This window comes from Triticum urartu, chromosome 3A (genome assembly GCF_056163025.1).
Source record: "Triticum urartu cultivar PI428250 chromosome 3A, HENAU_Tu73, whole genome shotgun sequence".
NCBI classification, from domain to species: domain Eukaryota; kingdom Viridiplantae; phylum Streptophyta; class Magnoliopsida; order Poales; family Poaceae; genus Triticum; species Triticum urartu.
In genome coordinates, this window is record NC_141875.1 from 300,042,226 (window position 1) to 300,067,802 (window position 25,577).

The following is a 25,577-nucleotide window of genomic DNA, read 5'->3' on the forward strand; positions in this document are numbered from 1 at the left end:
GTTCTTAGGCATTCTTGTCCATCCACTTGGCAAAAGGAAATAAAGCCAAACAATCAAAACAACAAGTGGATGTCCTCGAATGAGTAAAATATGCAACCAACATGCTCACACAATAAGATGGCAAATGAAATATGTGGCAAAGCATGCACAACCAATTCTAGTATCTATCAAGCAATTTGCAATGACTAGGTCATCTATATATGAGTATATTGACTTAGGAGTCAAGTGAGAGCACTTGATCATAGGTCATACTCATCGTTTAAGCTCAAGTGGGCTTACCACTTTTACATAAAGCATTGTTGTGTTCACATCTTTAGAGTTGCTCTAGCTCAAGTTTTAGAGTAAAGCTCCCCCTAGATGTGATATCCCCCTAAGAGGGATGAACTAACCTTGGGTTTTGTCGATGATGACTTCATGTAGATGTTGAAGATGTGGATGCTCAATGTTGATGTAGATCACTTGGGGCTATCCATTTGAGTGAATTGCACTTTCAATACCTACATGGGTTAGTCCCACAAGGAACAAACAAGGATATCCATAGACATAGAGTGATGCACACACAGGATGATGTCCATGAAAACTTTTAGGTTACCTTGTCCCTTGTCTTACCAACAAGAGGGTTTGTGACTCCTTGAACTAGTGCAAGATGTGGAAGTTGATTACACTTGTTCTTGCCAAAATGATAAGAGTGAAGTATGTTGGCGGAGTCACCCTCAAGAACTCTCTAGTTCTTCTTCTTTTGGATCCACACCATCTTGATGGGAATCCTTGGAGTTGTAGTCGTACTTGATGAAGTGGAACTTGAAGTAGTCTTGGGAATCCACTTGACTAAGGTCTTAGGAGCTTCTTCAAATGCATCAATTTCCTCCTGAAGCTTGTCCTTGCCTTTTTGCTTGTAGTCTTGTGGTGGAAGATCATTTTGAGCTTGTGTTCCCTTGAAGGAAGTATCATACTTCTCTTGTTGAGGAAAAAACTTTGTCTTGGGGTATTGATCTTCTTCCCACTCAACTCCATTGGCATTGAACTTTCGTTCAAAACCAACACCTTGATTCTTCCGGTGCATTCCATGCTTGCGCACAATTTCCTCGAATTGCTTACTCCCGGCAAGGCTTTTGTACACTCCTTTCTCTATAATTCCCTTCAATAAGCTATTTTCTTGCTCAAGTGCAACTTGGCTAAGAGAATCATTAGTGGAATCAAGAGAACTACTAGAAGCAACAATATTGGACTTAGCATGATCATTGTTACTATTAGAGGAAGAATCTTTCTTGTTCTTGTTACTAGACTTGACTTGAGGCATGTAAGTGGATAAGAGTAAACGCTTGGCAATGTAAGAAGAACTTTTCTTGCGGAGATCATCATTGATTGCTTTTAAGAACTCATGCTCTTGCTCAAGATTGAGCTTTTCAAAGCGTAATTTCTCATGAGCTCTTAAAAGTTCTCGATGATCTTCGAAGATAGTTTCATGAGCTAATTTAAGAGTGTTTAGTTCTTTAGTTAGAGCCTCAATCTTCTCCTTATCATTGTCATTCGTTTTATCTTGATTAGCATGATTAATTGACGTTTCATCATAGTATTCATCACTAGAGTTGTCAACAAGTAAATCATCACCTAACAAGTCATCTTCATCACTATTAAAATCAACATACTCGGGGTGTGTTACCTTAGGACCTTTGGCCATGAAGCATCTTCCAATTCCTTCATTTGGTGAGTCAAATATGTCGTAGGAGTTGGTTGACACAAGTGCTAGACCGGCAACACCTTCATCTTGAGTATATTCGGAGTCGGAGTGATAACTTCTCTCGGAGTGGCTGTCGGAGTCGGAGCCGGATACCCATTCACCAACATGAGCTTGATGTCTTCGTTTTGTGTAGCTCCTTGATGATTTTTCCTTCCTTTCCGAATCCTTGCTTCTCCGTGAGTATCTTTGTTCATAACGATCATCTCTACTCCTTCTCTCTCTTGGTGGTGATTCTTTGCTTCTTCTTTTTGGAGAGTCTTCTCTTCTCTTGTAGGGAGTCGTACACTCATTGGAATAGTGTCTGGGTCTTCCACAATTGTAGCAATTTCGCTCTCGACTAGAAGATCTTTTTTCATTGTAGGACCTTGACTTGAAGCTTCTATCTTTGCTTCTACTCTTGTAGAACTTGTTGAAATTCTTCACCATTAAGCTCAATTCTTCATTGAAGTTTTGTTTCTCACTTGATGATGTAGGGGCTTCACATGAGGCTTTGTAGGCACCACTTGATTTGTTGTGAAGTTCCTCTTTATCCTTAAGTGACATCTCATGAGCAACAATTCTTCCAATTACCTCCGTTGGCTTGAGATCTTTGTAATTGGGCATCATTTGGATCAATGTGCACACGATATCATATTTTCCATCCAAGGCTCTTAGAATCTTCTTGATGATGAATCTATCGGTCATCTCTTCACTTCCTAAGCCGGCAATCTCATTTGTGATGAGAGCAAGCCTAGAGTACATTTCAGCGACACCTTCACCATCCTTCATTTTGAACTTGTCAAGTTGACTTTTAAGCACATCCAACTTGGATTCCTTGACAGAGTCGGTACCTTCGTGCATATCAATCAAAGTGTCCGAAATTTCCTTTGCATTCTCAAGACGCCTGATTTTGTTGAATTCTTCGGGGCACAATCTGTTGAAGAGAATATCACAATCTTGAGCATTGTATTGCAACATCTTCAACTCATCCGCGGTAGCTTCACGGTTTGGTTCTCTCCCATCAAAGAAGTCACCTTGCAAACCAACACACACAATAGCCCAAACGGCGGGGTTATGTCCAAGAATATGCATTTTCATTTTATGCTTCCAACTAGCAAAATTAGTACCATCAAAGTAAGGACCCCTACGGTGATAATTTCCCTCGCTAGACGCCATACTCTCCTAGGTTGTGAAACCAAGACTATGACCACCAAAAGCTATGGAAATCAAAGCAAATGGAGACCAAAGCTCTGATACCACTTGTAGGATCAAAAGTATGTCTAGAGGGGGGGTGATTAGACTACTTGACCAAATAAAAACTTAACCTTTTCCCAATTTTAGTTCTTGGCAGATTTTAGCTATCTTAGGACAAGTCAAGCAATCATCACACAATTCAAGCAAGCATGCAAAGAGTATATTGGCAGCGGAAAGTAAAGCATGCAACTTGCAAGAGTGTAAAGGGAAGGGTTTGGAGAATTCAAACGCAGTTGGAGACAAGAATGTTTTTCCCGTGGTTCGGATAGGTGGTGCTATCCTACATCCACGTTGATGGAGACTTCAACCCACGAAGGGTAACGGTTGCGCGAGTCCACGGAGGGCTCCACCCACGAAGGGTCCATGAAGAAGCAACCTTGTCTATCCCACCATGGCCATCGCCCACGAAGGACTTGCCTCACTAGCGGTAGATCTTCACGAAGTAGGCGATCTCCTTGCCCTTACAAACTCCTTGGTTCAACTCCACAATCTTGTCGGAGGCTCCCAAGTGACACCTAGCCAATCTAGGAGACACCACTCTCCAAGAAGTAACAAATGGTGTGTTGATGATGAACTCCTTGCTCTTGTGCTTCAAATGATAGTCTCCCCAACACTCAACTCTCTCTCATAGGATTTGGATCTGGTGGAAAGAAGGTTTGAGTGGAAAGCAACTTGGGGAAGGCTAGAGATCAAGATTCATATGGTAGGAATGGAATATCTTGGTCTCAACACATGAGTAGGTGGTTCTCTCTCAGAACATATGAGTTGGAAGTGTAGATGTGTTCTGATGGCTCTCTCTTCGAATGAAGAGGGGGTGGAGGGGTATATATAGCCTCCACACGAAATCCAACCGTTACACACAATTTACCAATCTCGGTGGGACCGAATCAGAAAACTCGGTCGGACCGAAATAGTAAACCTAGTGACCGTTAGTGATTTTCGGTGGGACCGACATGCAACTCGGTGGAACTGATATGGTTAGGGTTTGGGCATAACGTAATCTCGGTGAGACCGATTACACAAACTCGGTGAGACCGATTTTGGTAATAGGCTAACCAGAGAGTTGGTCAGGCAAACTCAGTGGGACCGATTTGCTCTTTCGGTGAGACCGAAAAGTTACAAAAAGGAAACAGAGAGTTTACATTGCAATCTCGGTGGGACCGATCCGCTCTTTCGGTGAGACCGAAAAGTTACGAAAGGGAAACAGAGAGTTTGCAATCCCATCTCGGTGAGACCGAGATCCCTATCGGTAGGACCGAATTGCTAGGGTTTGGCAGTGGCTAATGACAAGTGAAACTCGGTGGCGCCGGATAGAAAGAATCGGTAGGACCAAGTTTGGCTTAGGGTTTAGGTCATTTGTGGATATGGGAAAGTAGCTGAGGATTTTGGAGCGTATCATTAAGCACATGAAGCAAGATGCTCATTAAGCAACACCTCATCCCTCCTTGATAGTATTGGCTTTTCCTAACGACTCAATGTGATCTTGGATCACTAAAATATAAAAGAAGAGTCTTGAGCTTTTGAGCTTGAGCCAATCCTTTGTCCTTAGAATTTTGAGGGTTCCACTTTCACATCCATGCCATGCCAATCATTGAGCTTTCCTGAAATAATCACCTTGGAATAGCATTAGCTCAATGAGCTATATGTTGTTATGAATTACCAAAACCACCTAGGGATAGTTGCACTTTCAGGTGGCTAACTTATTCGCAAAAGAGAGCGAGAAGAGAAGGTGAAGCGCGAGCAAGAATCTAGAGAGAGAAACCTGCGCAAACATTACTCCAACACCGTGTCCACTTCCCGGACTCCGCCGAGAAGGGGCCATCACGGTAACACACACGGTTGATTCATTTTAATTAAATTAAGGTTTAAGTTATCTACAACCGGACATTAACAAATTCCCATCTACCCATAACCGCGGGCACGGCTTTCAAAAGTTCAATCCCTGCAGGGGAGTCCCAACTTAGCCCATGACAAGCTCTCACGGTGAACGAAGGAATAGACCTCCTCCCAAGACGTTTCGATCAGACTCGGTATCTCGGTAATTCAAGACACTTCGACAGGTTAAAACAAGACCAGCAACACCGCCCGAATGTGCCGACAAATCCCGATAGGAGCTGCACATATCTCTTTCTCAGGGCACACTCAGATTGTCTAAACTTCCGGTAGGCCAGCCCAGAGTTGCCCCTGGTAGCCACCGGCGGCTGACAGTTTGGACCAACACTCAGAGGAGCACTGGCCCGGGGGGGTTAAAATAATGATGACCCTTGAGTCTGCAGAACCCAAGGGAAGGAAAAAAAAGGCTAGGTGGCAAATGGTAAAACCAAGGTTGGGCATTGCTGGAAAAGCTTTAATCAAGGCGAACTATCAAGGGGTTCCCATTATAACCCAACCGCGTGAGGAACGCAAAATCCGGGAACATAACACCGATATGACGAAAACTAGGGCGGCAAGAGTGGAACAAAACACTAGGCGAGAGGCCGAGCCTTCCACCCTTTACCAAGTATATAGATGCATTAAGATAACAAGGCAATATAACGATATCCCAACAAGTAAATAAATGTTCCAATAAGGAACGGCCTCCAATCTTCACCTACAACTAGCAACGCTATTAGAAGGGCTGAGCAAAGCGGTAACATAGCCAATCAACTGTTTGCCAGGACATGGTGGGTTAGAAGTTTGACATGGCAATTTGGGAGGCTGACAAGCAAATGGTAGGCATCGTAGCATTGGCATAGCAAAAGAGCGAGCAGACTAGCATAGCAAAGATAGTAGTGATTTCAAGGGTGTGATCATCTTGCCTGCAAAGCTGTCAGAGTTGACTGGATCCTCAAAAGCAAACTCAACGGGCTCCTCGTTAGCGAACTCGTCTCCCGGCTCTACCCAAACAAGACAAACAAGCAACAAGGATACGATCAACCACGTGCAAGCTCAAACAATAAGATGCAAAGATGATATGCTATGCGGGATGCGATGCGGTATGCAAAATGCAAGATATGACAGGGAATGCATGAACCTGGCCTCAACATGGAAAACCAAGTGTGCCACTGGAAAGATGAGATTAAATCGCTTGAAAATGATATAAAGAACGCCGGAATCGGAGTTACGGTTTGGAAATGGCAAGCGATTCAAAATTGGCACCGGTCTGCGATTTACAGCAAGTAGGCATCTAGATGCAAAGAGATGAACATGCTACAGCACTCAAACATGGCAACAAAATACATGGCAGGGAAGCATTCAAGATTCTTAACAAAAGACTAGCACTGAGCTACGGCCAATTCATCCATTAACAGGTTCAAACAAGCATGGCAAAAACGCAAATGGTAAACAGATCTCAGACTTAGTGAAATTAACACTTGTCTGAAATTTCAGATCATATAGCCCTCTTCGGAGCAACAAAACGACATGCTACAGGACCTGATTATGACAAAGAAGAACATGGCATGGAGCTACTCAACAAGCTTAACAAAAGTCCCTTAGTGACCTTGAGCCAAAAAGGATCGGAAAAAATACTAACAAGCACACGAACATAGCAAAAACATAATCAGTTTATACCAACTTGCAATGCCCTCGATGCGACTATATCTCCCACGTGTCGAGGCACTCCTGGGAGCTCTTCTGGAAAGACGTCTTGATATTCGCAAACGACTGGAATTTGCGAGATGGCATCGAGTTCACCCTTCTCATTGAGAGAAAACAGACGGATGGTATCATCACGAGCGGCAAAGACAATTACATCCTCAGACGAATGAGTCAATTGAATCTGCCTGGCAGCACAATCAAGCTGAGCCTTGTGCTTAGAAAGCCAATCCATTCCGAGAATAAGATCAATATCCGAGTCACCCAGAACAATAGGAGAAGCTAGAAACTTGTAGTCGCCCAACGTGATAGTAATATCCGGGACGCGGAAATTAGCTGCCATTTGCTTGCCCGGTGACACAATTTGCAAAGAATTTTGCAGATGCTGATAATCGCACTCATACTTTGATGCAAAAGGTTTAGAAATGAAGCAATGCGATGCACCAGAGTCAAAAAGAACTCTTGCAGGAATATCATTAACAGGAAGGTTACCCATGATGACATCTGACGAATCCTCTGCCTGAGCTGCGTTCATCAAATTGACCTTGGCGTGCTTAGGGTTATGCTTGACCACAGCTGTACTTGCCGATCTGACAGGAGGAGGAGGAGGAAGACGCCTCTGGTTGAAACACTTGTTGGCATAGTGACCCTTCTGTTGGCACTTGTTGCACGTGACCTCTGAAAGCGGACGGTGGTACGGAGCACTCGATCTTGGAGGTTGAGACGAAGACTTGTTCTGAAAGCCAGGGTTGGGTGGGTGAGAAGAACCACTGCCACTTTTGCTCTTCTGCTGATACGGCTGACGGAACGGAGGAGGAGGAAGCCAATACTTCTGCTGGTTGGCCACTTGAGTAGAGGAAGAAGGAGTAGCATCCCTGACTCGCTTCTTGGAAGCATCACACCTCAACTGAGCAGCCTCTTGCTTCAGTGCCATGTTGTAGAACTCATTGTATCTCAACGGCTCAAAGAGGACAAGAGCGAGCTGAATTTCTTCTCTGAGACCACCCCTGAACTGGTATATCATGCTCTTCTCATCAGGTACGTCCTGCTTGGCAAAGCGGGCGAGCTTCTGGAACAACTTGTTGTAATCATAGACAGACAAAGAGCCTTGCTTCAAGTTGCGGAATTCCTGACGCTTACTTTCAACCACACTTTGAGGGATGTGATGATCTCGGAAATCTTGACGGAAATCATCCCAAGTGATCAGACGTCCACCTCTGGAATCCTTGTACTGCTGGAACCATTCTGCAGCTTGATCTTTGAGTTGGAAGGAAGCGAACTTGACGAAATCTTCAGGCCTGACGTTGCTGCACTCAAAATGCTTACACAGATCCACAAGCCAATCGTCAGCATCGGATGCCTCAACACAATTGCTGAACGTCTTTGGCCCATTAGCAAGGAACTGGTTCAGTGTAGCAAAATGATTCTGATTGCTTCCTTGATTCCCTTGACTGCCTTGATTGCGCTCTCAGAGAATTTGCATGATCAACTGTGTGTTTGCATTAGTAGCGGCCATCACAGCTTGCCATGCCTCCGGAGGAGGTGGAGGTGGTGGCGGATGAGGATTCGGAGTCATGCGCGTTGGAGGAGCCATCCTGAAGAGGTTGACATCCATTAGCACATTGATAGACAAATATTGAAGCTGAATCCAACGGAATGAAAATTGCAACATAAAGTCTTCACATCCGAACAAAATGAACGAATGCATTCCTCTTGAAATGGTCACATATCCATAAATTGAGAAGCCACGCAGAATTAAGGTAGAGAAATAAATCAACAAGGTACGGATCAAGAACGAATAATCGGTAAGAAATCCCAATCTCAAACCAATATCCGTGGAAGAAGAACTAGAGCTACGAGAATTCCCACCTATGAAACTCCTGAACCTTTCCGGTTATGCAATCAAGTGTTGGGGATACAGGGGAAGCATAATATCTCACCCAAACTAGCAAATCCTACATCTAGTTGTATCCATCCTTCAACACATAACCAAGAAACCTTCGGAAAACATCTACCTCAACCTTCGAAAAGCATCCGTTATACAAGTTATGGCGATACTCCCGAACTCCCGCCCCAGTACTGGGTGGCGTCGAGGTTATCTCACCAACGAACTGCATAAAAGAGATTTTCGATGTCGGCGAAAATATCTCAGGTATTCCAGAATTGCAACGATAAATTTATGATGACAACACCTCAGAGCTCAACTCCCCGGGACACTTCCACTAAACCCCTGACAGGAGGCACCAAGACAATGTTCTCATCATAAAACCATCGGAACGATTCCAAGATACCCGCGTGATCCTAAATTTTTTTTAGTGAAATTTGAGAAGAGAAGAGTCAAAACTCTACGTCAGGATGCCTTACCAGAGCGATGAGGAGACTGGGAAGTAAAAAGAATTCCTAAACTCTCCGATATATAATTCCTAATTGACTCAAAACATTTTTTTCTAGACACAACTCGGCTGCTAAAAACGATCAAGCAATGGGGCTCCTAAGGTCGGGGATGGCTCTGATTACCAACTTGTAACGCCCTCGATGCGACTATATCTCCCACGTGTCGAGGCACGACTTAGAGGCATAATCGCATTGAAGGCATATGTCGCAAGTCAGGTAATCATCACAAACATCCCATGTAATATAAATAATAAAAGGGGAGATACATAGTTGGCTTACACTCGCCACGTCAATCAAAGTACATAAATAACATACATCATCCAAACACTCATGGCCCGACTACGGCGCCAAAATAGAAGAAAACCCAACATGCGACACGGTCCCGATCACCCCCAACTGGGCACCACTATTGATCATCAGGAAAAGACACATAGTATCGCTGAGAGTCCTCGTCGAACTCCCACTTGAGCTCATACGCGTCGCCTGGAGTGGAATCACCTGGACCTGCATCTGGTGTAATAGGAATCTGTGAGCCACAGGGACTTAGTAATCTCGCACCCTCGCGATCAAGACTATTTAAGCTTATAGGAAGGGGTAAGGCAAAATATATGTGGAGCTGCAGCAAGCGACTAGCATATATGGTGGCTAACTTATTCGCAAAAGAGAGCGAGAAGAGGAGGCAAGGCGCGATCGAAAAACTAGAGAGCAACCTGCGCAAGCATTACTCCAACACCGTGTCCACTTCCCGGACTCCGCCCAGAAGGGGCCATCACGGTAACACACTCAGTTGATTCATTTTAATTAAATTAAGGTTTAAGTTATCTACAACCGGACATTAACAAATTCCCATCTGCCCATAACCGCGGGCACGGCTTTCGAAAGTTCAATCCCTGCAGGGGAGTCCCAACTTAGCCCATGACAAGCTCTCACGGTCAACGAAGGAATAGACCTCCACCCGAGACATTCCGATCAGACTCGGAATCCCGGTACAACAAGACATTTCGACAGGTTAAAACAAGACCAGCAACACCGCCCGAATGTGCCGACAAATCCCGATAGGAGCTGCACATATCTCGTTCTCAGGGCACACTCATATGAGCTCTCCATACAACTAAAACCAAACCTCGAGTTTCCCCGAGGGGGCGCTGCACAGGACTCTAGTTCCGACCAACACTCAGAGGAGCACTGGCCCGGGGGGGTTTAAATAAGATGACCCTCGGGCTTCAGAAACCCAAGGGAAAAAGAGGCTAGGTGGCAAATGGTAAAACCAAGGTTGGGCATTGCTGGAAAAGCTTTAATCAAGGCGAACTATCAAGGGGTTCCCATTATAACCCAACCGCGTAAGGAACGCAAAAATCCGGGAACATAACACCGATATGACGGAAACTAGGGCGGCAAGAGTGGAACAAAACACTAGGCGAGAGGCCGAGCCTTCCACCCTTTACCAAGTATATAGATGCATTAAGATAACATAGCAATATAATGATATCCCAGCGAGTAAATAAATGTTCCAACAAGGAACAGCTCCAATCTTCACCTGCAACTAGCAACGCTATAAGAGGGGCTGAGCAAAGCGGTAACATAGCCAATCAACGGTTTGCTAGGACATGGTGGGTTAGAGGTTTGACATGGCAATTTGGGAGGCTGACAAGCAAAAGGTAGGCATCGTAGCATTGGCATAGCAAAAGAGCGAGCAAACTAGCATAGCAAAGATAGTAGTGATTTCGAGGGTATGATCATCTTGCCTGCAAAGCTGTCAAAGTTGACTGGATCCTCAAAAGCAAACTCAACGGGATCCTCGGTAGTGAACTCGTCTCCCGGCTCTACCCAAACAAGACAAACAAGCAATAAGGATACAATCAACCACGTGCAAGCTCAAACAATAAGATGCAATGATGGTATGCTATGCGGGATGCGATGCGGGATGCAAAATGCAAGATATGACAGGAAATGCATGAACCTGGCCTCAACTTGGAAAACCAAGTGTGCCACTGGAAAGATGAGATGAAATCGCTTGAAAACGATATAAAGATCATCGGAATCGGAGTTACGGTTTGGGAATGGCAAGCGATTCAAAATTGGCACCGGTCTGCGATTTACAGCAAGTAGGCATCTAAATGCAATGAAATGAACATGCTACAGCACTCAAACATGGCATCAAAATACATGGCAGGGAAGCATTCAAGATGCTTAACAAAAGTTTAGCACTGAGCTACGGCCAAATCATCCATTATGAGGTTCAAACAAGCATGGCAAAAACGCAAATGGAAAACAGATCTCAGACTTAGTGAAATTAACACTTGTCTGAAATTTTAGATCATATAGCCCTTTTCTAACAACATTTCGGGCATCAAGATGAGCTCAAATGAAAATGATGCAATGGAATGAAATGATGTACTCTCTGAGACGAACATTTTGGTATGCTATATGCCCAAAACGAAGCTACGGATGCGGAGATATAACATGTGCAAGAATGCAAAAAAATTAGGGTCCCCTGGGAAAAAGTCGACCCTAAAAAATTCCAGATCTCAGATCTGGCGCGGATAACGAGGTTCGCCGGAAGTCCTGTTCGCCGGAGACGAAGAACTCGCCGGAGTTGATGGATGCGGTGGCCGGGGACGCCGGAGAAGAGCTCGGGGAGGCGGCGGCGTTGGCGAGGAGAAGCAGGGCGGCGGGGCCCGACGATGGCCGCGGCGAGGAGGTCCGGGCCGGCGGGCGCCTCGACGCCGGCGCGGAGGAGCTTGGCGGCACCGGCAATGGCGGGCGGCAGCGCCGGGCTGGAGGAGCCGTCCGGCTCGGGCGGCGCGGAGTGATGATGATGGCGCGGGCGGATCGGGCCGCGGGGGCCGGCTCCGGGCTCCCCGGCCCGCGGCGGCGGCGAGGTGGCGGGTGCCACGTGGCGCTGTGCGGTTGGCGGCGGTGGAATCCGGACGTTGTCCGGCTCCGTCCGGATACGTCCGGCGGCGGCGGAGAGGGATTTTTAGGGTTAGGGGAAGAATGAACCGCGAATTTCAGAGGAGGGTGTATATATAGGCATAGAGAGAGTTAGGAGAGTCCAAATGAGGTGCGGTTTTCGGCCACGCGATCGTGATCGAACGCTCTAGATGATGGAGCAGAGTTTGGTGGGTTTTGGGCCAAATTGAAGGGGTGTTGGGCTGCAACACACACGAGGCCTTTTCGGTCCCTCGGTTAACCGTTGGAGTATCAAACGAAGTCCAAATGATACGAAACTTGACAGGCGGTCTACCGGTAGTAAACCAAGGCCGCTTGGTAAGTCTCGGTCCAATCCGGAAATGTTTAATCCCCACACACGAAAGAAAGTTAGAAATGACCACCGGAGGAGAACGAAGCGCCGGAATGCAAAACGGGCAACGGGGAAAATGCTCGAATGCATGAGATAAACACGTATGCCAATGCAATGCACATGATGACATGATATGAGATGCATGACAACGAAACAACACACGGAGACAAAGACCCGAACCCGAGAAAATAAATATAACTTAACGCTGAAAACGGCAAGAGTTGGAGTACAAATTGGGAAAGTTATATCCGGAGCGTTACAGAGGTACCTAATGATCCGGATCCACCGGACAAATCTCAATCAATGAAGAGTGGATCTAATGGATACTTGGGTGAGGGAGAGAGAAAGGAGATTGGGATGAATGGGTCGGTGGGGGCCCCAACCACTTATCCCACTACAGGACTCTTATGGCAGGGCGACACATCCTACCCAGGGTCCTAGGCGCTAGGTCCCTTTTCCATGTGGCTGGCGCAGGAGCGATTGACGGTAGAAAAAGGCCCAAATCTGTTTTTTTAAGTAAGATCAAATCCTGCTTAACTTCGTATATAAAAGGGTCAAAATAATGAATTTAGCCACGCGGCGGCACCACGCCGTGGGGCTGTACAACTGCAAGATCTGTAGCCATCATACTTCTCATCCTACGGTCCATGGCTAGCCTGATACTCTAGAACGCAAGTCCTCATCCTTCTTCGGTTCCCTGACCTGATCCGATTCCCACCCGCACCGTCGCCGCCGCCGCCGCCGCCGCAATGTCCTTCTCTCAGCCTTTCCACCCTGACCTGGTCAGGCACCGACCTCACCCCTATAGCCATGACCACCCTCCTCCCCACCGCCCCCGCCGCCGCGGCCGTGACCATGACGACGCGTACCACACCCATTCCCAACCGTACCCCCAGCCATGTCCCCATGCCAACACTGCCCCCTACCACCCCCGCCACGATCCGCTCGCTCTCTCCCACCTCCAGGAACCTATCTTTCCGCCCCCCTCTCAGCGGGCCCCGGGCCCACCTCCGCCGAAGCGGGCTCGCCGCGCGCCAGAGCCCCGGTGTGATCCGCCGGTCGCGGCCGTGCCACGCCTGTTGCCGACGAGACATCCCAAGGATGGTGACGCCAGGGCGTTGCTGTCGCGAGAGGAGATCGAGCGAAGGTCACCTTCGTGGAAGGACGGCATCGACTCCGCTTTGGAGGCAAGGTTGCGCGCGTCCTACTGCGCCTACCTGCGCTGCCTCGGCTTCCGCCTTGGGCTGTAAACTCGCTGCTGGCTCTGCGGTTTGTTGGTTTTGTTTGGTGATTTGTCTCCATGATTACTGATCGTAGTGCTTGTGTTTGTGTTTGACATAGGCCGCAGACGACTGTTGCGACGGCAGTGGTGTATTGCCATCGGTTCTTTTTCCACAGATCCCATGCCTGCAACGACAGATTTGTTAGTTGCCTTCACCTCTTCTTTTACAGGAATCTTGTCAGTAATGCTATTGCAACTTATGAGTTAAAAATTACTCCCTCCGTCCCAATAATATAAAATCGTTTTGCAAGAATATTTCAATGAGATTGATTTGGATGTTCGTTTATCACTGGGAAGGACCTGCTATATTGTATAATAAGTTCTTTTCAGTCCCTATACCAACCAACGCCACTCCACTAATATGCAGATTGAGATAGTAGCTTTACCACCTACTCTATATAATGAGAAAAATAAACACATCTTTGCCATGTTGACTAATGATCATAATGCCATGTAATATAGAGTTAAGACAAAAATAATAATGAGAAAGATATCATAATACTGCCCCATTTGGTGTCTCCTTTATCAAGTGCTTGATTGATCCTCCCATAGTCCCATGTCATTGCAAGTTCCATCTTGCAAAACGCATCAAACGCTGGTCTAGTATTAGAGACTGAAGAAGACTACACAGGATGCTTGGGATGTACAGCACCAGGACATGGCTGCCCTTCACTCTTACCCACGGACGATTGGTTACCGGTACCGGTTGTGGCGCTCCCAGGTGCCATGCTATTGCTACCTAACAACAAGCAACACAAGCATTCAAAGAGCAGCACGACATGGGTAGCACCGTAGCAAGCAGCAGCACACAGCAGCCAGCAGTTCAATTGAAGAAAATCAGAATAAAAGAGATGAGGTTGAGGAGAGGCTGTTGGGTTTGGGTAGTTGGGGTTACCTGCCGTCGGGAGGAGAGGTTGTTGGTGCTAGGGGTAGCGGTCGCCGGTTGATTCCAGGCAGCGGCGGCGACGGCTTCGATCCGGTAGGCGGCGGCGTGTTCACTGCTGCCTAGGAGGCTATGAGAAACTCGTTTTTTCTTTTTCTTTAAATTGAAAATCAGGAGATACTACAGGATACGCGTATCCGGCCGTATCCTGCCGTGTCTCTGTGTCCCGCGCTATCAGGACGGCCAAGCGCTAATTTTTGTTCCATGCTTCTTAGCCGGCAACCACATCGCGTGCTCAACTGCGGTGCCGGAGATGTGGCGAGCGCCAATACCCCCACAGCAAGGCGTCACGACAATGCTGCAGTCGGTGGGCTACGAACCGACGACGCCGGGTGCTGCTTGGGGCGACCAGGAGGTGATGTGCTGGGAGGGGTGCTGCAAACCGCGGCCGGTGGAGCTGCAACCAGCAGAGGCGAGCGCTTGCAACGAAGATGCCCGCTGCTGCAAGATGCCGACGTGCTGCGAAGGATACTGCAAATGTGATGCTAGGAACGATGCACGGGGATGCTAGGCACGATGCGCGGGGATGCTAGGAACAACGTGCGGTATGTGCAAATGGCCTTGCGACGAGTGGATGATGGCGTGACGATGCAACGGTGGCCGGCCATGGTAGGAACTACGCGTGGAGATGCTGCAAAGGGCGTGCGCCGAGTTGCTACTAGCTCGCGGCACTGCGAGGCGGCCAATGCCGTGACCGTGTGCTGGAACCATTGGCGGCAGAGCTTCAAATGCCTGGCGCTTGTGCCGCACCGTGCAGGGGACTCCGGTGAGCGGTGAGCAGGGCTGCAACTGGTGGCTGGCGGTGCTATGTCTGGGTTGACGGGTGCTGCGACGAGTCTCGACGGCATCCACGACGACTGTGGCGATGACTATCGGGGACACCTATGTGCCTTCAATGAACGAGGATGCTGAGCTAGAAACACATGGACGGGAGGCCAGAGATATGCGCGTCACGTGGGGATTTTTTTCTCCGCCATTGACCTGAGCGGGCGAGAGAGATGAATCACGATCGAGCGGCTGGGGGTGTCCTAATCTAATGGAGCACGTGGCGACCAATCAGCGCCCCGTGCCGGTGCCGGTCAACTGGCGGAGAGTGCTGCCCATGTTATGATCATTTATGTGTCTATTTCTTTAACTTGGCCCGCCTTTGCATTGCTTAGTTTGTTGACTGGTCAAAGCCCATCTGTTGTCTAGAATCTAAGCTATTCACTTGAATGAGACAGTTATCTAAGAACCAATATTTGTTGTGATTTTATCCTCTCCATAAGCAGATATGAGAGATTCAATATCATAATATTATCTTCTTTGAATTTGCAAGTTGGTTGCGACCGCGGCATTGTTTCTGGCGTCAAAGACAGAGGAAACAACATGCCTTTTGAATACTATTCTTAGGGCTTCATGTGAAGTTTCTGAAAACCAAGAATTCAATCTCCTTCCTTACATGTCGCGTGGTGTAAGTAGAATCAACAGATACTTTCTCAATATACAATACAACTATGTTTAGTTTGCCCATGTTAATTTCAGTGTTCTTATATCTGCTATGTGCTAGTGAATCAATGGTTGGTATTTCTTTTTCTGCAGCAAAACTGGTTTGAACTGTACCGAGAAAGTGTAATACAGGCGGAGCAGATGATACTGACAACACTTGATTTTGAACTTGAAGTGGTCCATCCATATACTTCACTTTCATCTGCTTTGAGCAGACTAGGACTTTCACATTCCGTTATATTTAACGTTGCCTTGAGTCTGATTAATGAAGGGTAAGTATTTCACATCGCTGAACACATTAATTGATCTTTATTTGCTGACATCATTCATTTATTCAATTCTAATTATTAACAAAGTTCAATGTATATTGTACACCATTCATATTATTGTGGTTGCAAACATTGTCTAATTACCATGTGTACTGGTTGGATTTTGGCTTTTATTAATGTTGGATCAGGCTGGGTGTTTTAGATATTGTCTTTTTAAACTGGTAGGATGCTCTGTGCATGTCATATGCGGGTTATACCGGTACAATCATGAATACCTATTACAATCTGGCAAATGGACAGAAAACAAAAGAACAGCTGAACATATGAGATGTTAAATGGAGGTTGTTATGAAGGTAAATGCTAGTCAGCCATTGCTTTGTGGACCTATTAGGTAGCAAGACTGGAATGAAGATACAACTGATCTTCTGCCAATGTGTATTAGTCAACTAATCTACATTTCACTACGAACTAACCTCATCTGGGAGCAATGTGTATTAGTCAGTTGATCTTCTACCAAAGCACTATAACTTGATCTGAATGGTGCCAGTGCAACACTTGTTCAAATTGTATCACCGAAATGATTAGACATTTCAGTGTGATTTTTTTATGAAGTGAGATCTAACATTTCAAAGTGTTAATCATTTCTTGTACTCTCCCTATCTGCCAGACAATTAGTATCAAAGGATGGCATCCACAACTAACACAAAAGACTATATGGACTATCACTCATAGTTTTGCTGTGTTGCAATGTCAACTTGATGTAATTGTTGTTAGTTGAAGTTCCCAAAACTTTATAAAGATTCATCCAGCAACTGTATATGTTTATCTTAATTTTCTCTTTTCCCATACTTCAACGACAAATATGAGCTCAATTTGATGTAGATTGTTGATTCTATGTATATGCAACCTTTCTAAAACTATCCAAAAGCAATTATCCATTCTGTGCATGAAGGTGTATGCTATTGCAATGGTAGTATAAATTGTTTGCATAACTAATGCAGTGGTCTGCCATATTCAAGCAATTGTATAGAATAACATTCTTCAAGGATAAATATTTTCATATTTCAAAAAGAAGATAACCTTCTTGGAGGTAGATAATGTAGTTATGTGGGACTTCCAAAAGCATCGGTTCAAATTCCCCTGACATTGGGTAAATATTGGCATAAACTCTAGCCACGCTGTTCTGTGGACATGAAATCTACGTGACATATGTGAGCATGAGTTAATTTTTTTTTGAAAAATCGTCCACTCTTTGTAAATTTGCATTGAGACTATGGTGTGCATTAATTCTAAATCCCTAAAAGCTCGTAGAGGAAGCTGTTAGTGGTACCTTCGTATGGCGAGACCGACCCCATGCTATGCTAGATAGAAGGCCCAAGTCTTTACTTTCTAAGTATGTGAATGACATGTATGCCATTGCAAAAGTGTGGAAAGTGTGAGAACACCATCTCAAGACTGGGAATTCCAATCCAATATACAGTTGTGAACACAGTGCTGAAGAAGCATGCCAGGTGCTGTGAACATGTAATTTTGTTTCCACAAGAATGCTATGCTACTGGTAGCATGTCAAGTGTTGTGAACATGCAATTTTGTATCCACAAGAATGCTATGATACTGGTATCATGGCGCAAACTTAAGTTTGTTAAACCATATTTGCATAGGACTAGTTCTGTTTTGCTGTCCTGGATACAGTTTTATTGTGCTAGCCCATTTGATAGCCTTTGTAAATTGTTATACTTCCTCAAGTCGCTCTCTTTTATCGCTTGATATTTCATGGGCTCTGGGATGGAACTTCCGAAACTATTTTCTATGGTAATATATCTCTATCTCTAGTACCTTAAAAGTACGTTATTTTGAAATAATTTATTGGGACAAATTTACTCAAACTATGTCTCCATAGTCCATTCTGAATCTTTTAACATATTATTGTCCAAACATATAAATTATTAAGTTGCACTTCCAATGCAACAACAACGAAGCCCTTAGTCCCAAACAAGTTGGGGTAGGCTAGAGGTGAAACCCATCAGATCTCGCGACCAACTCATGGTTCTGGCACATGGATAGCAGGCTTCCACGCACCCCTGTCCATAGCTGGTTCTTTGGTGATACTCCAGTCCTTCGGATCTCTCTTCACGGACTCGTCCCATGTCAAATTCGGTCTACCCCGACCTCTCTTGACATTACCCGCGTGCTTTAGCCTTCCGCTATGCACTGGAGCTTCTGGAGGCCTGCGTTGAATATGCCCAAACCATCTCAGACGATGTTGGACAAGCTTCTCTTCAATTGGTGCTACCCCAACTCTATCTCATATATCATCATTCCGGGCTCGATCCTTCCTCGTGTGGCCACACATCCACCTCAACATGCGCATCTCCGCCACACCTAACTGTTGAACTTGTCCAACACTCAGCGCCATACAACATTGCGGGTTGAACCGCCGTCCTGTAGAACTTGCCTTTTAGCTTTTGTGGCACTCTTGTCACAGAGAATGCCAGAAGCTTGGCGCCACTTCATCCATCCGGCTTTGATGCGATGATTCACATCTTCATCAATACCTCCATCCTTTTGCAGCATTGACCCCAAATATTGAAAGGTGTCCTTCTGAGGCACCACCTGTCCATCCAGGCTAACCTCCTCCTCGCGCCTAGTAGTACTGAAACCGCACCTCATGTACTTGATTTTAGTTCTACTAAGCCTAAAACCTTTCGATTCCAAGGTTTCTCTCTGTAACTCTAACTTCCTATTGACCCCCGCCCAACTATCATCAACTAGCACCACATCATCCGCAAAGAGCATACACCATGAGTATCTCCTTGTATATCCCTTGTGACCTAATCCATCACCAAGGCAAAGATAAGGGCTCAAAGCTGACCCCTGATGCAGTCCTATCTTAATCAGGAAGTCATCAGTGTCGACATCACTTGTTCGGACACTTTTCACAACATTATCGTGCATGTCCTTGATGAGGGATGAGGGTAATGTACTTTGCTGGGACTTTGTGTTTCTCCAAGGCCCACCACATGATATTCGGCAGTATCTTATCACAAGCCTTCTCCAAGTCAATGAGCACCATATGCAAGTTCTTCTTTTGCTCCCTGTATCTCTCCATAAGTTGTCGTACCAAGAAAATGGCTTCCATGGTCAACCTCCTAGTCATGAAACCAAACTGATTTTTGGTCACGCTTGTCGTTTTTCTTGAGCAAAGCTCAATGACTCTCTCCCATAGCTTCATTGTATGGCTCATTAGCTTAATTCCATGATAATTAGTACAACTCTGAACATCCCCCTTGTTCTTGAAGATCGGTACTAATATACTTCGTCTCCATTCTTCTGGCATCTTGTTTGCTCGAAAAATAAGGTTGAAAAGCTTGGTTAGCCATACTATCGCTTTGTCCCGAGGCCTTTCCACACCTCAATGGGGATACCATCAGGACCCATTGCCTTGCTTCCTTTCATCCTTTTTAAAGCCTCCTTGACTTCAGACTCCTGGATTCACCGCACAAAACACATGCTGGTCTCATCAAAGGAGTCGTCTAGTTCAATGGTACAACTCTCATTCTCCCCATTGAACAGCTTGTTGAAGTACTTCCGCCATCTATGCTTAATCTCCTCGTCCTTCACCAGGAGTTGGTCTGCTCCGTCCTTGATGCATTTGACTTGGCCAGTATCCCTCGCCTTCCTCTCACGGATCTTGGCCATCTTATAGATGTCCCTTTCGCCTTCCTTCGTGCCTAACCGTTGGTAGAGGTCCTCGTACGCTTGACCCCTTGCTTCACTGACAGCTTGCTTTGCAGCCTTCTTCATCATCTTGTACTTCTCTATGTTGTCTGCACTCCTATCCAGGTATAGGCGTCTGAAACAATCTTTCTTCTCCTTAATCGCCTTTTGGGCATCATCGTTCCACCACCAGGTGTCCTTAGCGCCGCTTCTCCTTCCCCTGGACACTCCAAACTCCTCCGAGTCCACCTTACGAATGCAGGTCGCCATCTTCAACCACACATTGTCTGTATCCCCTCCTTCCTCCCAAGGGCCCTCCTTAATGACCCTCTCCTTGAACTTCTGAGCTACCTCCTCCTTGAGCTTCCACCACTTTGTTCTAGCGACTTTGGCACGCTTATTCCGCTGGACACGAGTCCGAAAGCGGAAGGCAGCAACCACCAGCTTATGCCGAGGGATAACACTCTCTCTAGGTATCACCTTACAATCTAGGCATGCACACCTATCTTCTCTTGTCGAGAGGATGAAATCAATTTGGCTAGAGTGCTGACCACTACTAAAAGTCACCAGATGTGATTCCCTCTTTTTAAAGAGGGTGTTAGCTATGATCATGTCGTAGGCTAGAGCAAAGCTTAAGACATCTTCTCCTTGATTTGTGATGCCATAGCCAAAGGCCCCATGCACCCCTTCAAAACCTGTGTTAGTTGTACCCACGTGGCCATTGATGTCTCCTCCTATGAAGAGCTTCTTGCCAATCGGTACACTCCTAACCATGTCCTCTAGGCCTTCCTAGAACTCCCTCTTGGTGTTCTCATTGTGGCCTATTTGCGGGGCATATGCGCTGATAACATTGAGAACTAAGTCAGCTTGACCAGGATAATCCGGTCCTCACGTCTCTTGACGTTTACCACTTCATACTTGAGGCTCTTGTTGATCAAGATGCCTACCCTCCCCCTCATTTGGTTTCTCAGAGGATATCAACACCTCTCCTCACCGCTGCATCAACTAGCTCCCGAAGCTTCCCTGTCAAAGACCCTACGTTCCAGATACCTAAGCGGATCCTCCTAGGCTCGGCTAGCTTCCTTACCCTTCGCACTCGTCGAGTCAAATGTGAAGACCCTTGCTCGTTTTCCACTACATCCGGGCGCTGATGTGGCGCGCCACTAAGGGTGCGACGACCCGATCCTCGCTCACTTGCCACCGTATCTAGATGAAGATACGACGCGCCACGGGGGGGGGGGGGGGGGGGCTTGCCCATTTGACACCACACCCGGGTTCCGATGTGGTGCGTCGCTAAGAGGGTTACGCCCCAACGAAAATCTTTTGGATTTCATCTCCATAAGAGTGGCTGAGTTTTTACGTTGCACAACGGACAGAAAATTGTTATCAGCGTGGTACCCGGTAATATTGCTATGGGTTTCCTGTGCCACATGTAAATGGAAATTTGATATGCAAATAACATTCAGAGATTAACGGTGTGGTCGTGCTAGGGCTTGTTTCAATAGTACATATCTGTAACAAAGAGTTTGAGATGTCGAATGACATTAAGCATCACTGAAAAATTATATGATATATTTGGTTTCTGTTCAAGTATGCATGCACATTTATGAGCAAGATGATTTTGTCGTGTCAGCTCCAGTAAGGTTTTTGTTGGACTAGTTTGAACTCTCATGTGTGCAAGTGGATGCCATTCGATTCTGTGTGCTGTATGCAATTTTGTGTTACACTGTTAGAATTTCTGTAGCGGATTGGTGCGGTTGTCATAAAAGTGTATTTTACATCATTATGTGGTGTGATGTGATATTTGGGACAAATGAAAATGTGAACTCAAGGAAGGAAAGATTATGCACCTAACGTCCAGACTCAATCTTTGCCCTAAACATTATCCTTTTCATTTTAACTGAAGTCACACTTCTCGCAGCCTCGCTTCACTGCAACTGTTGAACCTTGACTGTTAGACAATCTTTAAGCTCGTAATGTTATTCTAACTTTATTGGCACCTTTTTCTGGGAATACAGTGACAACACAGTCCAATTTAAGAAAAGAAGCACACCTTTCACACTGAAACTTATTTGCCATTCTTTTGAGCTACTACAGATGTAGGCTCTCATGGCTGGTCCCTTGTTTTTTATCACTGTCAATTTGTGTAGTATTATATATTTTGCACATTCAAGATGTGATTGTAACAGACATAGTTGTTATATTTGTGATCAAGCAGTTGCTCCTCTTTGTATGCAACTTTGCTTATGCTTGTACATTTCTATTTAGGCTATAAAGTGGTCATGCTATGCTCGTTCCATCATTAGTGGATCCCTTGGAATTTCTGTTTATAGATGTCTCAGACTATAATTTCCTTCCTTTTTGCTTTACAAAAGGCAGCATATCACTGAAAAGCCCTAGTGCGTCATTTTTCATTTATAAAGCGGTGGAAAATGTACATTGGTGCATATGTAATATGGTCCTTGAGAAGGTTAACTTCATCTTTGGCAACAATGGCCATATATGGAAGCACAGGCTGCATGCTATTTAAAATCTTGCTTCATGATATTAGAGTTGATACAAAAAAAAACCCTGAGATTTGGTTAGTAAACAAGAACAAGTCCAATGTTGCTTGGACATGGACATGCTATCTTCTCCGTTCCGTGCTTTGCAAATCTCATCTTGTCATGGTGAAATGACATTCACAATCCCTGGGTTGGCATATGCTGCTGGAGAATTATTTGGTCAAATAATTGTTATATGCATCACAAGAGGCATGTGTAATTGCTAGAGTTCAGCAATAAAGCAATCCTGCAGATGGTTCTTCGATAATATTATCACCTGAAGCATCTGTTAGTGGTAAGGACCTTGGTGTATGGCTTGTTTGTTTTTCTTTAATATGTTGCTATTTGGTTGGATCTTGACATTTTTTGTTGATATGACTTGTATTGTCTAAAAAAACGACCTTATTTTTCATTGACACGGTTCCACTAATCAATGGTTTGTCCAGCTCTCTTAATAGTGTTCATTTCTGTTTGTGTTATCCATCTATATTAATTATTTTTGTAATACAGGCTTCGGAGTTCTCTTTGGCTTCAGTTCAAACCTCATCATATTGCGGCTGGAGCTGCATTCCTTGCTGGAAAATTCCTCCGCTATGACATTACCTTTCACCAAAATTTCTGGCATGAGTTCAAAACGACACCGCATATTGTTCAAGGTAACTTGTCCTCTCTAGTTGCAGTGTGAGCATATTTTATCTTTGGATTGACAACACTAATCTGTTGCAATTGCAGATGTTGTCCAACAGTTGAAGGAGCTACTTTAGAATCGTAGATTCCATATGCTTGCTTTTTATACCAACATATCCTTTTACATGGTTTAGTGGCCACTTCTTATACAAATATGTATACCTGGATATGGTGGCAACACGTCTTGAACTACTGGATAGCATTGATAGTTTGAAAATATACTCAATTGTTTTTCATTTTATTTCTACGACTAAAGAGTGTTGCCATGTTCAAAAAGGACAAAAGTTGTCATGTCTGTTATCATTTCCCTTTTCTGTAAAGTAGTGTGCTATATGTGGACGTATGCAAGTTTTCTTTTTGAGTGTGATACACATTTAACGAGTTTCATCTGATGTATTTCCAAAACCAATTAACCACCCTTTGAGCAATTTGAAAGAAGTATTTTTAAGCTGTTCAGTCCAGCGATCAAGAACTCTTAAGAGCACTATCAATTAACCACCCTTTGAGGAATAGTTCAACTCTGTATTTCATGAGAAAAATCATTAGTCCTTCAAAATTCTGTTACAGGTTGTTTGGCACCCATCATTTGGGCCAGAATTGATGGAATTCAATTGCGAATTCTGACACGTTTGGCTGCCCCGGAATTGGGCATCGGAATTCATTTCTCAATTCCATATGTCTGAAACGTTATGTAAACCAAATCCCGACTTGGAAGCCGTCATTCGCCAAATCCTCTCGCCCCTGACGCCCTCGTCTCCTTCGACCATCCCCGCCCACGAGATCTGTTGCTGCCGCCCAGTCAAGAGGAGCCGGGCCGCTGGAGTCCATCTCCACCAGCAGTGCATCCTTGAATCCATCCAGGCCAAGGGACCCCATCGAGCTCATATCCCCAACGCCCTGACGTACCTCGTCGTCCAAGACCAGTGGCGTCTTCCCCTCAATCATGCCCTTTGCTGAACGCCCCTGTCGGCGACTCCTCATCCGTTCTCCCTTAATTCCTCATCGCTATACCGTCTCCAGTTGCTGTCTCCACTCCCTTCAATCTTCTGCTTGGAGGTATGAGCAATCTTCGGCTTGGTGGTATGAGTCGGCTTGAATGGCCTTTCATGGCCATTGGTTCGACAGCCATATGTTAGTACTAGTAGTGTAATACATTAGTTGGTTTCTTAATTAGTGTCAGTGCGCATGGGCATTGCTGATTGATAAAATTATCTTTGCTCTTGTTTATCTGATGACAAAGGCATGGAATGCAGCAGTGTGAATATTTCAGTTCTTCGAAACTGAATCCAGACATCTACTGTTTTGTGATTATTGTAAGAAAGCATGTGCTAGTTAATTATCTAGTTCTCTGAAACTTAAAGTGTGCTAAGATTCCAGTGATGTGCAGGCTTGTACGCAAGATCAAGTGAGAATTTTTTTTTCTTTCATTCATACTTTTTATTAACACCAGACCACAAGTGTCCTGTTAGAGTACGTAATGGGCCTAATGGCCTGGGCTGCCGGTATAGCCCGTTAGTCTTAGGGTTAATTAGAGATAAGGGTCGCTTGCTTAGGGGTCAAATAAGCCTTATTTAAAAGTTAAGTAAATCTCTCTATATAACGAGGGGAGATGTATCAATCTAATCAAGCAAGAATTAAGAAAGAAATCCCTTCCATCTTGCCCGGCCGTGGGCAAAAGGCCCCCGGCCGGCCCTCTCGTGCCTTCCTTCCACCAGCGCCATAACAATTTGGTATCAGCTAGCTTCGGTTCGATCATGTCTTCACCGCCGCCTAACCCGTCTCTTCCGCTGCCGGTCACCTCATCGCCTCCGGCGACCACCACGACCGTCGCCCCGCTCCTACTCGCGCCGGGATCCTCCGTCGCGCCCACTCCCGCCGTCCTCACCTCGGAGGTGTCCTGGGCCCTGTGGGACCTAATCCAGACGGTCCAGGAGATCCGCATGTTCTTGGTCGGGTCCTACGGGCCGCACCCGGCTGCGCCGCCCATCATCGATACCGCGCCGCCGTGGTAGCCGCTGCACCAGGCGGCCTCCGCCGCGCTCGCCGGGCCGCCGCCGCAGCTGCCATCCACCATCCCGCCCCGCCTGCAGTGGCAGCCACCGCTCCTGGCGGCCTCCGTCGCGCCCGGCGCTCCGCCGCAGTAGCCGTTGCCCCAGGGCGTCCCCGCCGCGCTCGCCGGGCTGCTACAGCAGCCACTGCAGCTGCCATCCACCGCCACCACCATCCCGCCCTGGCTACAGTTGCAGCCGCCGCTCCTGGCGGCCTCCGTCGCGCCCGGTGCTTCGCTGCTGCAGCCATCGCCGGTCAGCTCCGGCCCCGCATCGACCGCGCCGGCGGGAGTCCTGATCCACCAGATCAAGTTCCCGCCGTCGCCATTACCGCTTCCCCAGGGCGTTCCCA

The 25,577-nt window shown here is 46.1% G+C and overlaps 1 protein-coding gene across 3 annotated transcripts; it reads left to right on the forward strand.

Moving 5' to 3' along the window:
- Positions 1 to 12,849: 12,849 nt before the first annotated feature.
- Positions 12,850 to 23,573, forward strand: LOC147979509 (cyclin-T1-5-like). 3 transcript variants are annotated; one of them, XR_015618824.1, is made up of 6 exons: positions 12,852 to 13,494; positions 13,590 to 13,671; positions 15,792 to 15,926; positions 16,055 to 22,785; positions 23,001 to 23,146; positions 23,223 to 23,573. XR_015618824.1 is itself a non-coding variant. In XM_087546970.1 (6 exons), the coding sequence occupies exons 1-6, from the start codon at positions 12,998 to 13,000 to the stop codon at positions 23,252 to 23,254; spliced, it is 1,071 nt and encodes a 356-aa protein (XP_087403096.1). In that variant the 5' UTR covers positions 12,861 to 12,997; the 3' UTR covers positions 23,255 to 23,550. The 3 variants fall into 3 exon arrangements, 2 of the variants coding, with proteins under 2 accessions (XP_087403097.1, XP_087403096.1); XM_087546970.1 differs by having other exon boundaries at positions 12,861 to 13,494; positions 16,055 to 16,233; positions 23,223 to 23,550; XM_087546971.1 differs by lacking the exon at positions 15,792 to 15,926 and having other exon boundaries at positions 12,850 to 13,494; positions 16,055 to 16,233.
- Positions 23,574 to 25,577: the final 2,004 nt, after the last annotated feature.